Raw genomic sequence first — 13,526 nt, 5'->3', positions numbered from 1 at the left:
CATATGCATTGTTGCAACAATAAATCTTGGGTGTACTGAAAACCTCTAAATGGGTGTATTATTTTTTTCTGGGAGTGTTCAAGCAGTATGATTCAAAATTTTTGTTACAGGCTTCTAAGGGTTATAGGGGAGACTCAATAGATGAAACTCTGATAAGGGACCCATGTATGGACGTGTACAGTTTGAATGTAAAATTAGTTTTAAGATGAGAAGAGGCTTCCATCATCAGTCGTTGTTGTATTATGACACTGCATAACATCTTCATCTGACTACAACAATGACTGTGAGAAACTGATATGTTCAATACCTGGAGGATTGGGTGTGGTGTTCCAAGGATTCACTGTTGTCTTGACTTTGAAGAGGACATCCTTTGCAACACAGAAGAGAGACATAGGACAAGTACTTGATACATTTCCTACACCATGTGCTCCTTACAGCACACGGGTCAGAGCTCATCGTTTCTGCTGTGTGTATACTGTGAATCGGGAGATGTAAAAGTGATCAGGTTCTACATCCCAATGATACATTTCTGGATAAGGGTTCCTTATCAGAACTTCATCTATTAAGTCCCCTCTGCAACCCCAAAGAAGCCTGTAATAATGATCATGTATCATCCTGTATAAAGCAGAGCGATGTGTGTATGATAGAGATCACCTCCCAAACCATTGAATCAATTTCAACCAAATTATCACAGAAACAGTAGGCCTTATGAATATCATCTAGCTCCAATAGGAATGGAAATACATGCAAAAACATGTTATTTCCAGCAGGCTGCATTACACAACAGGTATATTGTGTGGAAACAATATCGGCCTGCCAAATCATCCTGTTTTTTTAGGGCAGCTTACATATCACAGACAAGAAATGGTTTTCCAGGCCCTGACATGTAGGCTGCCTGCATGGCAGGTGGATGTGTTGTGCTGTAGTAGTACAGGCGTGCTTTATCAACATGCTTTGCTTGGTGGCCTGTACATCAGAAGAATTAAATGATTTTCAAGGCCCTGGTGTGTAGCTTGCCCTGCATGACAGGATGACAGGTGTGTTGTTGGAGCAGTATTGGCCTACTCCATTGTTTATTGAATTGTATTGCAGGGACTACACATGCCAATGAGCATGGCTAGGGACAGTTTGAGATGGACAGAGAATGGGATGGACAGAGTAAGGAGGAGAAGGAAATGAAGAGAAAGACAGGGGAGGTGCACGAAGCAGGTGGAAGGGAAGGTGTGGAGGGGTAGTGTGCAGGTAGAGAAGGGAAAGGGAGAGGTGGAAAAAGTGAGAGAGAGGGATGGAGAATATGGTCAGAGGGAAGGGGACAAAGATATGGTCCAATACAGGTGGTAGACGAAATGGACAAAGAAAGAGGGAGGATGAAGAGAAAAAAAGAGTTGGGGGGGGGGGGGGGGGAGTTGATAGACAGAGGTGGGACAATGAGGTGGACAGACAGAAGAGGAAGAGGTGGCCACAGAGAAGATGAAGAGGAGGTGTGTTCAATATATGTGTTGAATGCATACATGGTCGGAACTGTGGGGAAAAGGCTAGAACCACAATAAAGCACCAGTGTTTTGATAGTAAATTAACTTAATAATTATAATAGAGAGAAACATTCCACGTGGGAAAAATATATATAAAAAACAAAGATGCTGTGACTTACGAAACGAGAAAGTGCTGGTAGATAGACACAATAAAAAACACACAAACACACACAAATTTCAAGCTTTCGCAACCCAAGGTTGCTTCATCCTGATGAACTGGTACAAAAAGATGCAGGATTTTTTATGGCACCACCAAACAGACTCTTTTGCCACAACCATAAAAAGGAACATTTTTAAATGGAACCATAAAAAATAAATACTTCAATGGAATTATAAAAATGAACAGCCATCCTGATGAAGGAACCTTGGGTTGCAAAAGCTTGAAATTTGTGTGTGTTTGTGTGTTTTTTATTGTGTCTATCTACCAGCACTTTCTCATTTGGTAAGTCACAGCATCTTTGTTTTTTATATATAACTTAATAATTATTAATACTTATCTTACTTATTGCTTGGTGCTGTGTATGAGTACTCAATACATGGGGATTTCACTTCCATCCCTGTGTATTTTGAATCTTGAAATCTAAAAAGAAGGGAAGCACACTTACAGGATTATAAGTGACAGCATTTGTAAGCATAGACACCACACCATACCAGGGTATGTCACATTTCCTGTAGTCACCCCAGTAACCAGCAGCAGATGCTTCATCCGGTGCTTGACCCTGATCAATGCGGCAGCATGCCGGTGCTCCACATGTTGCAATGCTACCAGGTGAGTACTTTGGATCATGATGAGTATCTGTTATATGTAGCACTGTGAGAAGCTCAACCTCCTGGAAATGGCATAATATTGGAATTGGTAAGTTGCTCTACAGTATATTAAGCAATGTTTGTAAAGGTAAAACACCATATCACTATATTAAAAAAATTAAGAAGGGAGCAAATGACAAACAAATGCTTTTAAAAGTAAAACCTTATTCAAAGTGTGGGGTGGTATAAAATATGTTTATGAGAATAGATCACTACTTGCCAACTGGAAGAGATGCTGTGGCATTGGGTAGGTACATAAAAAAAAGATGGAGAATTATATAGATTTTCAACAAAATTCTTCATCAGCTAAAAACACACACACACACACACACACACACACACACACACACACACACACACACACACACAGAGTGGGAGAGAGGTGGAGGTAGCACACAAAGTGTGCCTTTGTTAGCCCCAAGAAAGGATTCTGGAAGCTAAGCAGTCTTCTTCTATGTGTGTGTCTGCTTCTCAGCTACTCCCCTGTTTAGTATATACTGATCTGTCCTCATAAATATTGCATTATAATCTGTTTGATTACTCAGTTGTGATATTTTGTTAAATATCGAAGTCTCTATTCTATTTCGTGTGCATCCCCTCAGCTGACTGATCATCATGTGTGACTACCATGCAGTGGGACAGCATTTGTTTCCCAACCAGGTCAGAGATTTTCTCCACTTGGTGACCGGATGTTGTGCTGTCCTCATCATCATTTCATCATCACTTCATCATCATTGACACACTAATCACCCAGTCTGGCATCAATTAAAAAGACTTGCAACTCTGTGGCCGAACATCACCAGGTGGCGACTCCCAGTCATCAATGCTATTCAATCATTTCATTTATGATATTTTGCCAAAAACTGACATTGTGATACCATCTCTGTGTAGAGACAGTAGTTAATTTTTACAAGAAGTAAAAATAGCAACCAGACAATGCTGACAATGCTACTTATTAAAAATAAATATCAGTATTACTGGTTTCTAGCCAACAAGTTCACCACCATCAGTTGGTTGTTCATGTTTATCCTTACATCCATCTAAACGTACTTTAAAATAATGATTAAGCCAAAACACACTGTCATAAATAAAGATTACTTATTATAAGGAGCTATTTGGTGTATGTGCTTTAAGAATCATGTCATTATCAGACATATATTATGCTGCTGGCCCCACAGAAAAAAATTATATGTACTGAAGTAGGCCACTAATCTCAAATATAAAGGGCATTCAATAAGTAATGCAACACATCGTTTTTCAGACAACTTTGGCTGAAAAAGTGCAGAATCTATTGTGAGACATTGTAGAGTATTCCCACTTCAGTCCCTGTAGTTTCATGTAATTCCAATATGTGGCGACGCTATATGTAGTCTTCAAAATGGCATCTGTAGCAGTGGTGCATTCCATGTGAAGAGCTATCATTGAGTCTCTTTTGGCAGAAAACCAAAGCATTGCAGATATTCGCAGGTACTTTCAGAATGTCTATGGAGACCTGGCAGAGAACAAAAGCATGGTAAGCCATTGGGCAAGGCATCTGTCGTCACCCTATACTGTCTGATTTCCTACATGCAGGCTGGCTGAACATAGCTGTGACTCCTGTAATGTTGGAACATACAGACACTCATTCATAGTGATCAGCAGATTACAATCGAACACCTCACTGCTCAACTGGATGTCTGTCTTGGTAGTGGTGACATACTCATCCACCATTTAGGGTGCCCAAAGACTCGTGCCCCCTGGGTTCCTCACCACCTAACAGAAGACAATAAACAGCAACAAAGGACCATCTATGAAGAATTGCTTGAACATTACAAGGCTGATTGTGACAATCTTTTGCTGATCATCATCACAGGTGATGAAACATGGGTTCATCGTTTCGAACTGCAAACAAAACAGCAATCCATGGAGTGGTGCCACACCACCTCTCCTCTGAAGAAAAAGTTCATAGCTGTATCCTCAACCTATAAAGTCATGGTGATAATCTTTTTGGGCTCTGAAGTAGTTATTCTGTTTGATATCCTCCCTCATGGTGCAACGATCAACTCTGGAGTGTACTGTGCTATTATGTGCTACCCTTAGGAAACTGAAGAAACAACTTAAGCATATGCATTTCCACAAAAATGTAGACAAACTACTTCTTCTCCATGACAACTTAAGGCCTCAAACAAGTCTGCACACCTGAGAGGAGCTCACAAAACTTCATTGGACTGTTCTTGCTGAACCATCCTAAAGCTGGGATCTCACACCTTCCAACCCTTGTCTGTTTGGCCCAATGAAGGATGCACTCTGTGGGAAGCAGTACTTGGATGATGGGGAGGTTACTGAGTCACCATAACATTGACTCTGATGTTGACAAATAGAGTGATGCCATGCAGGCATACATGTCCTCTCAGTAAGGTGGAATAAGGCCATCACACTAGACAGAGTTTATGTTGAAAAATAGGATTTTGTAGCTAAAAGAGTTGGTAATAATATGAAATATTGGAATCCTGAATAAAACTAACCTGCTTTCAGAAAAAAATTGTTTTATTACTTATTGAATTCCCCTTGTACATTGCTGTTTTAAAACTTTTGATAATAATGATGGCAAAGAAACTGGCCTGAAATTCTTAAAAGTATAAATTTGTAAAGTGGTTTCACTAGTGAGTATTTCAGCCTGTCAGGAAACTGACTACACATGGAAGACACATTACACAGGTGACTGAGTACAGAACTAACGTATGGGGCACTGATCTTCATAATCCTAAATCAAATTTCGTCATACTCATTGGAATCTTTACTCTTTAATGATATAAAAACTGATTCAGTTTCACCTTTGCAAGTTTCTTACAGCTGCATGTGATGTAGTTAGTTGCCTTAGAACACCAGTTTTCAAGAATTCTGTATGTTTATGCGTAACTCCAAAGTTTTGAAAAGTTCTGAACATCATTTATTATTCTGTAAAATATGAACCTCTTCAGAATTAGGTAACATTGGTACAAAAAGATGCAGGATTTTTTATGGCACCACCAAACTAAGACTCTTTTGTCACAACCATAAAAAGATACATTTTTCAATGGAACGATAAAAAATACATGTTTCAATGGAATTATAAAAAGGAACAGCCATCTGATAGTTAACTTGTCAATTTGAAATCTACAACAGCACTATTCATTTCCAATAAATAACATTATTAACAGTGGCTGTTTGATGCTTTTACTTTTTGTAAGTTTCAACCTGTTATAAATCTAGTGACAAAGTTTTGGACTGTTATGCATGAAGTACTTAGCACTCAACAGGCACATGAACAAAACTGAAACTCTTACTAAGCTTTAACTAACTTACAAAAACACACTACATTTTCCTGGAAGGCTACATTGTCTTGGCACCAGGTTGTGGCATCAGGACAATGTATCTAGCCCCAACCAATGTAGTCCTATGTCTGTACATGTATATTCTTGTTAGTCCCAAGGAATGGCATTGTCTGAAAGCTTGGAAACAGTTTTGTCCAGTATTAGAGTTTCCTCCATCTCTAATGACTTTGATGTCAGAGGAACATTAAATTCTGATCATGTAAACTCACAGATCACTTTACTAAATAAGGTGCCCTAACATACCATGAAATTATCCATTTCACTTGCAATAATCTCATGAAACCTGGCAAAGTAATAGATAACAAGTACATAAACAATTACTGTACCAGAGGACAATCATATAAACACAAAATGAGAAAAGTCTAATCAGCTTTGATGTCACATTGTACAATAACAATCAGAAGAAATGAAAGTTGTTCCTAAACCAATAATTAAGACCCAGCTAAGGGTGTTCTCAACAATGCGCTGTTTCTGTTCTGTAGAATTGTTTCTAAACATCTAACAGTAATTTTTCTTTAAGCATATGCACTGTGTGCCATTAACATAAAAAATAACAAAATAGCGCTTATTGTGTACATACAGCATAGCAGGAAAGACAAAAAATTAAATTTGTAGGTGATTTTAGGAGATATACAGGGTGAAAAATTTAGTACCCACAAGGGCTGCCATCTGTGACAACAATAATGACTCCAACCCAGTTGCATATCAAGTCAAACCTAGCTTGTATTACAGATGAAAGCACATCATTCCATGTTGCTTCAGTTCTACATAAGATTTCATCAATTGTAGTGGCTGATGAATCTGCCACTAATCTCTTGCCACCCCATGACCACATATTTTCAGTGGGTGAGGGATGTGAACATATGGGCCAGGGCAACTATAGAACACTGTCTGAACTATAGTACACTGTCTGTATTGAAGTATATCAGGATAGGAGGGACAACGTTTGGTCTTGCCTTATATTGTTGAAAAATACTGTCATGGAGACCTCAAAGACAGGGCAAAGCCACTGGCCTTAACAAGTCAAAAATGGACAGCCTGCTGCAAAATTACCATCTGTATGAACCAGAGGTCATCATGTTGTGTATCTCATGCCACCCTACAACCATTATGTCAGGTTCTAAGCCTGTATGACAGTGACAAATTGAATCTGGCAATTTTTGCTCTCTTTGGAGCCTCAACATGTCGATATGTCCCTCACGGAGCTGTATGCAGAATGAGGACTCTTCATAAGAGTCCTCTTCAGAAGAGATATGGTACCATCATTTATTCCACTGCCAGCATGTATCAACCTGCTGCCATATCAAGAGAAGCCACAGCAGTGTTAACTGAGCTAACAGTCCATGGAGTCATCACATGGGCTGTGTGGATACTTGTCTTGCTGCAAAAAAGTCCACTTTCTGACTCAAGCATGTGGCATGATTGTACGATCCATCATGCACAGGCAAGTGAGCACTATGTCTCTCCTTTCTGGCATTATTTGTGCATGATGTAGAGCTCTTGCATAGTGCTGAGTATGATCCTACTGAAGCCACTGATTCCAAATCTGGGTGACAATCTTGGGAATATGATTGACAATATTATGGAATGATTAAGTACAGTCCCTATAGGCCAGTAGCCTACCACTGTCAAATTCTGACACATGCTAGTAGATGTTTCTCCTTCTTACGTGAGGCATAACAAGTTCCTCTTGCAAGCACCCAACATTCACATGCAATGACAAACTTCTGCACAACTTTTCCTTAGAATAGATACAAAAAGTAAATAGTGTTACTTGTAACTACTTTCTGTGATGTTGCTGAAATACTAATCATTTGTACGAGGTGCTGCCCAAAACATCTAAGAGTTTCATTGTGCTGTTCAAACCAGTAAGAGTACAATATTATGGTGCACCATGTCTCAACATACATGTCTTAGCTACTGCTGCACAGACTACAATATTCTGTTGCCACATGTCTCAACATACACATCTTTGCTACTGCTGCACAAAGTTGTGTCATCATGGCACATGCCATTGTGAGCTGTAGTGGCACATGTTAGAATATGTTTCAGTGCTTCTGCAAATTGTGATATGGTTAATGTGAAGGAGCAATGGATTTGCATCAAATTTTGTTTCAAGTTAAAGAGAACTGCAGCTGACACAAACTGTATGCTGACAGAGACATTTGGTGAGAGTGCACTGAGTCAAGCAAAAACATTTGAGTGGTTCAAGCACTTCAAGGAAGGCTGAGAATCTGTGGAAGATGACAAACATTTTGACCTACCATCGACATCACAACATTGGAAATGATTGTGAAAGAGCATGATGTGATTCATGAAGATTGAAGGCAGACAACTCATGACGTTAGTAACAGACTTGGGCTGTCATATGGTACATGTCAGTGAATTTTGGCCAATGAACTGAACATGAGATAAGGCAGATAACTCATGACGTTGGTAACAGACTTGGGCTGTCATATGGTACATGTCAGTGAATTTTGGCCAATGAACTGAACATGAGATGACTTGCAGTGAAGTTTGTCCCTCACCTCCTCACCATCGACCAAAGAAACCTCAGGAGTCAAATGTGCACTGAGCTACAACAAAGAGTTTGTGTGTGTCCAAAATTCTTATCCACAGTCATAACATGTGCTTAATCTTGGGTCTATGATTATGTCCCTGAAATGAAGCAGCAATCATCACAATGGAAACCACCATCTTCTACAAGGTCAAAAAGACCTCGATAAGTTTGCAGCAACATGAAGTCTATGGTGATCATTTCTTTTGACATTCAGGGAATAGTGCTTAAGGAGTTTTTTTCCACCTGGTCAGACTGTTAACGGGCAGTTTTACAGTGAGGTTCTGATGTGACATAGGGAATATGTTTGGCACAGATGGCCTAGGTGTAAAAAAACAAAGAATGGTTGTTGCACCACGACAATGCACCTGTGCACACTTCACTCATTGTGAAGGAATGCCTGACCAAAATAAACATGACAATGGTCCCCCACCCTCCTTAATCACCAAATCCAGACCTGTGCAACTACTACAGCTTCCAAAAAATTAAAATCATGTTGAAAGGGTGATGTTTTGGCTCAACTGAAGACATCCAGGTGGAATCGCAACATGTCCTGAAGACCATCTACATTGCAAACTTCCAGGAGTGCTTCCAAAAATGGTAACAATATTGGGATCATTGTGTACATGTCCAAGGTGACTACTTTGAAGGTGATGGAGGACATGAGGACATCAGTATAGTTTTCTGATTTTTGAACAAAATTACTGGATATTTTGTGTAGCACCTCATATTATCCAAGCATGTAGTACAGTTCATGCCAGTTTGACATTTGCTGCATGCCATCTTCCTGGTGATGCAATTTTTATATCCAGCAGCTTACTAATCAATTTATATAGTTCTCTTTCTTGCTAATACAGTATGCTATGTTATGTTTTACCTGTCCAAGTCCAATATCGTGGGTACAATATGGGCAGTATGATACTACTGGACTAGCAAATATTCAGCATGAGACAAAACAGTTATACAGATTCGGTAGGAATTTTCCGCATCATGTTACACAAGTAAAATGATAAAGTTATTGAGCTCTTTATTTTTGAGAGCGTATGTTATATTCTCACAGCAAACACATCTTAACAGTGTATAGCACCATGCTATATCCATTTAAATTAGTGAGACTGCTGCTGAAATTCTGAAGGCACCAATGATTCTACCTATTGACTTTTAGCTGAAAGTGCAGTCCCAATAAAACTGAGTGTGTTGACTCTACATAAGTTACATTCACATTCACAAATCAAGCTAATTTTGTATTTACTTTAAGTGTGACATGATCAGTCTCTAAGTATTTTTTGTTTGTTTCTTCAATTAAAACTTTCGGGCTGAGAGGCCATGGATGACATATGAAACTATTCCTTGATGTTTCATCTCTGACTACAGGAGATATATTGCCATTTTATTTATCAAGATGTCTCCCAAAAGCAGAGACAAAACACCAGAGAATAGTTTTATATATTGAACATAGCCTCTTACCCTACAAATTTTAACTGAAAAAAAAAAAAACAACACCAGTTGTAAGGTCTTTAAAATTATTTATTCATTTATTATTGCTGGATTTGGCAAGCCACAGAGAGTGACAATATGAATGCAGACTGTCTAAACCAGAATTATATAGACATATAAGATTTTTTTTTACAAGCCTAAAGCAAAACCATGATTTGATACCCATCTGTGTAATTAAGGTAAGGAGATAAATTATTTTTTACATATCTGATAATGATAAAACAATTTTCATCACTGTGATTCTTTTTCAGCGATTTTAAGACTCAGACAACACCTATACTTCTTGCACACAAAGCACTGGCTTACTGATACTTATTATCCGGTTCTGACATTCTCTCTTTCATGATTACTCTATAGAAAAATGGTACAATCACAATAATTTAATTTATACATTTCTCTTACAAATTTACTCCTATATTTATGGATGACATATGATGCAGATTGTTCGTCTGAACACTTTTATGGAAACTGTTTTTCAAGCTGTGAAGCAACAAGCAAAGTTATTACATCTGCTGTACACCCTAACTCTTTATCTGCTTTTGCAGGTCTGACCTAATTCAAATCTTTCTCCTGTATTAAGAAACTTGATTTTAATCAAGACATCTAATATCTGGCATATGATTTTTGAAACAAATGACTACAGAATCTTTTCAAAATTGCCGTGGGGATCCAGAGCTATCAAAATGAAAGCCCAAAGCCAAGAATCAGTTCTCTGTTTTGTATACTGCACACAGACCACCACGTTTATTATGAGATAAGTTGCATATCAAGAAATCAAGATCTGAGTAATTATTTCAATAATCAGGCTATTTTTGTGTACAGGAGTATATTATGATAAAGGTCCCCACAACACAGCTGAGATTCCTCAAAAATTGAAATGAATAAATAAGAATGATCTAACTTTTTGGAACATCCACTATATATTGCTCTCTCAGTAACATATTAAGAATAGGATATCTTATACTACAGTACATAGTACTGAAACATACCGCTGGATCTGATGGTGGAACGTACTGTGGTTTCTGACCCAGATCAATATCAACTGTCCATTCATATGGTGGATCATTCTCTGGACAATTCAAGTCCTGCAGAAGAACACTACATATCTGCTTTGCTGTGAGAGTTGGGGTGTTATCAATTATGTACACCATTATATCCTGTAGAATAAATTAAATAACATAAGTTGTCATAGCACGTAACAGAAGATGGTTTATCAATATAGATCATAGTACTAGTAACAAAAAGAGACCATCGGGAAACAAATCCAGAGAATAGCAGAATGCTATTTTTATATTAAGAAGCAACTTCTGATATAATTACTGGTTTTTATTGCCCATAGTGATTTCTAAACTACATACATTTGTAACCAGTTACAAGCACTAAAGCCATAAATTGAGAAAAATTCAACTTGTTCCTACGATTGTATCTACTCTGTAATGCACTCTCAGATGCATAATGGAGGGGAGCCTGTCATTGTACAAATACTGTCAAATGCTGTTCCCATGCTATTCATGGTCATGGTACACTAAATGATAAATGACAATATGGAAAGGATAGATTGTTACTCATCGTACAGAGGAGGCGCTGAGTCTCAGACAGGCACAATGAAAAAAAGACTGCTCAAATATTAAAGCTTTCTGACAGATTCCTTCTCTGCAGCAGAAAACACACACGCATTCCCGCAAGCACACTTCATAAACATGTGGCCACTGTCTCAGGGCACTAGAGTCTGACTGTTACAGCATCTGATGAAGCAGCAATCTCCTGGGATGAGTGATGGGGGTAAGGGGGAGGCATGAAGCATGGAGAGAGAGGGGATGGCAGGGAGGGGGAGGGACAGCAGGGTGTGGGTGGGGGAAGACGCTAGTGCTGCCTGGTGAAGCATGCAGGAACTTTGTGGGGAAAGGACAGGACTGATAGTCACAGCATTGGGAGGCTGTGCTAGGGAAGGGTGTGCAAGGGGGGAGGGGGAGGAGAGAAGTAGAGAAGAGGAAAGAACTTGTAAGTGTATTGGCAGGCTAGAAGATTTATGTAGTGCTGGAGGGGGAGCAGGGAAGGGGATAGAGAGGAGGGAGACAGGGACTAGCACAGAGGGGGGTGAGTAGTAACAGAATGAAGGGTATGTTGTAGGGAGAGTTCCCAGCTGCCTAATTCAGAAAAGCTGGTGTTGTTAGGAAAAATCCAGGTGGCAAAGACTGTGGAGCAGTCATTAAAATGAAGCACTACTTAATTCTGGATGGTATATTCAGGAATTAGGTGGTCCAACCATCTCTTGGCCACAGTCTGGCATTGGCCACACAAGCGGACATTCAGTTTGTTAGTTGTCACACCCACACAGAAAGCAGCACAGTGGTTGCAGTTGAGTTGGTGGATCACCTGGCAGATTCCACAGGTGGCCCTGCCTTTGATCAGATAGGGGATGCCTGTGGGGGGATTAGAGTAGGCAGTAGTAGGTGGATGTATGGGACAGGTCTTGCACTCTAAGTCTACTGAAGTGGTATGAGCCACGAGGAAAATGATTGGAAGCAGCGTGTGAGTAGGGAAAGACAAGGAATTGCATAGGGTGAGTGGGTGGCAGAATACCTCAGTGGAAGAGGTGTGTAGGAGATTTCTCATTTCAGGTTATGATGACTGGCTGTCAAAACTCTGTTGCTCCAGCCCTGGGTGATACTGAGCCACAAGAGGAGTGCTCCTTTGTGGCTGGGCAGAGGACAAATGATGGGAGATTTGCTTGGAGAGGGACAGATGTCACTACAGATCAATGAGCATGCATGGCTAGGTTGTATGGAAGGGATTTCTTAATGTGACGTGGACAATAGCTGTCAAAGTGATAGTAATGTTGGTGGTTGGTAGGTTTGCTGTGAATGGAAGTACTGATGTATTCATCCTTGAGGTGGGGTTCAACATCAAGCAAGGTAGCTTGCTGGGTGGAGGAGGATCAGGTGAAGTGAGTGTGAGAGAAGGTGTTGAGTTTCTGGAGGAATGAAGATATTATGTCGTCACCCTCAATCAACGTCATGAAGATGTTATTAATGAATCTGAATGAGGTGAAGGGTTTGGGATTCTGTTTGGTTAGGAAGGATTTCTGTAGATGGCCCATGAATAGTTCGGCATGGGATGGTATCATATGGGTGTCCATTGCTGCAGCACAGATCTGTTTGTAGGTTATGCTTTTATAGAAGTTATTTGCGTGAGAATTTAATTGGTCAAGGTGACCAGGAAGTAGGTAGTAGTTCAGGTGTCAGTTGGGCATTGAGAATGGTAGTGTTTAATTGCAGCAAGGCTGTGAGCATTGGGGAATTTAGTGTTGTGAGAGATGGCATCATTATTACATATGTGCCCCTTACATATACACTGAAGAGCCAAAGAAACTGGTACACCTGCCTAATATCGTGTAGAGTCCCCGCAAGCACACAGAAACACCACAACACAATGTGGCATGGACTTGACTAATGTCTGAAGTAGTTTTTGAGGGAACTGACATTATGAATCCTGCAGGGCTGTCCATAAATCCCTAAGAGTACAAGGCAGTGGAGATTTCTTCTGAACAAAATGTTGCATGGCATCCCAGATATGCTTAATAATGTTCATGTCTGGGGAGTTTGGTGGCCAGCGGAAGTGTTTAAACTCAGAAGAGTGTTCCTGGAGCCACTATGTAGCAATTATGGACGTGTAGGGTGTTGCATTTTCCTGCTGGGATTGCACAGGTCTGTCAAAATGCTCAATGAACATGAATTGATGCCGGTGATCAAACAGGATGCTTACATGTGTGTCACCTGT

At 39.8% G+C, this 13,526-nt stretch overlaps 1 protein-coding gene across 1 annotated transcript in view; it reads right to left on the bottom strand.

The window, feature by feature from the left end:
- LOC124775934 (sphingomyelin phosphodiesterase-like) overlaps positions 1-13,526 on the bottom strand; it is a 158,092-nt gene that overhangs the window by 68,123 nt on the left and 76,443 nt on the right. The window contains exons 3-4 of the mRNA XM_047250779.1: positions 10,736-10,903; positions 2,138-2,362 (exon numbers count right to left, since the gene is read on the bottom strand). Coding sequence (XP_047106735.1) covers positions 2,138-2,362; positions 10,736-10,903 — 393 coding nt within the window. The remainder of the gene's footprint in view (positions 1-2,137; positions 2,363-10,735; positions 10,904-13,526) is intronic.

This window comes from Schistocerca piceifrons, chromosome 2 (genome assembly GCF_021461385.2).
Source record: "Schistocerca piceifrons isolate TAMUIC-IGC-003096 chromosome 2, iqSchPice1.1, whole genome shotgun sequence".
NCBI classification, from domain to species: Eukaryota; Metazoa; Arthropoda; class Insecta; order Orthoptera; family Acrididae; genus Schistocerca; species Schistocerca piceifrons.
This window is presented reverse-complemented; position numbering and strand designations above follow the sequence as displayed.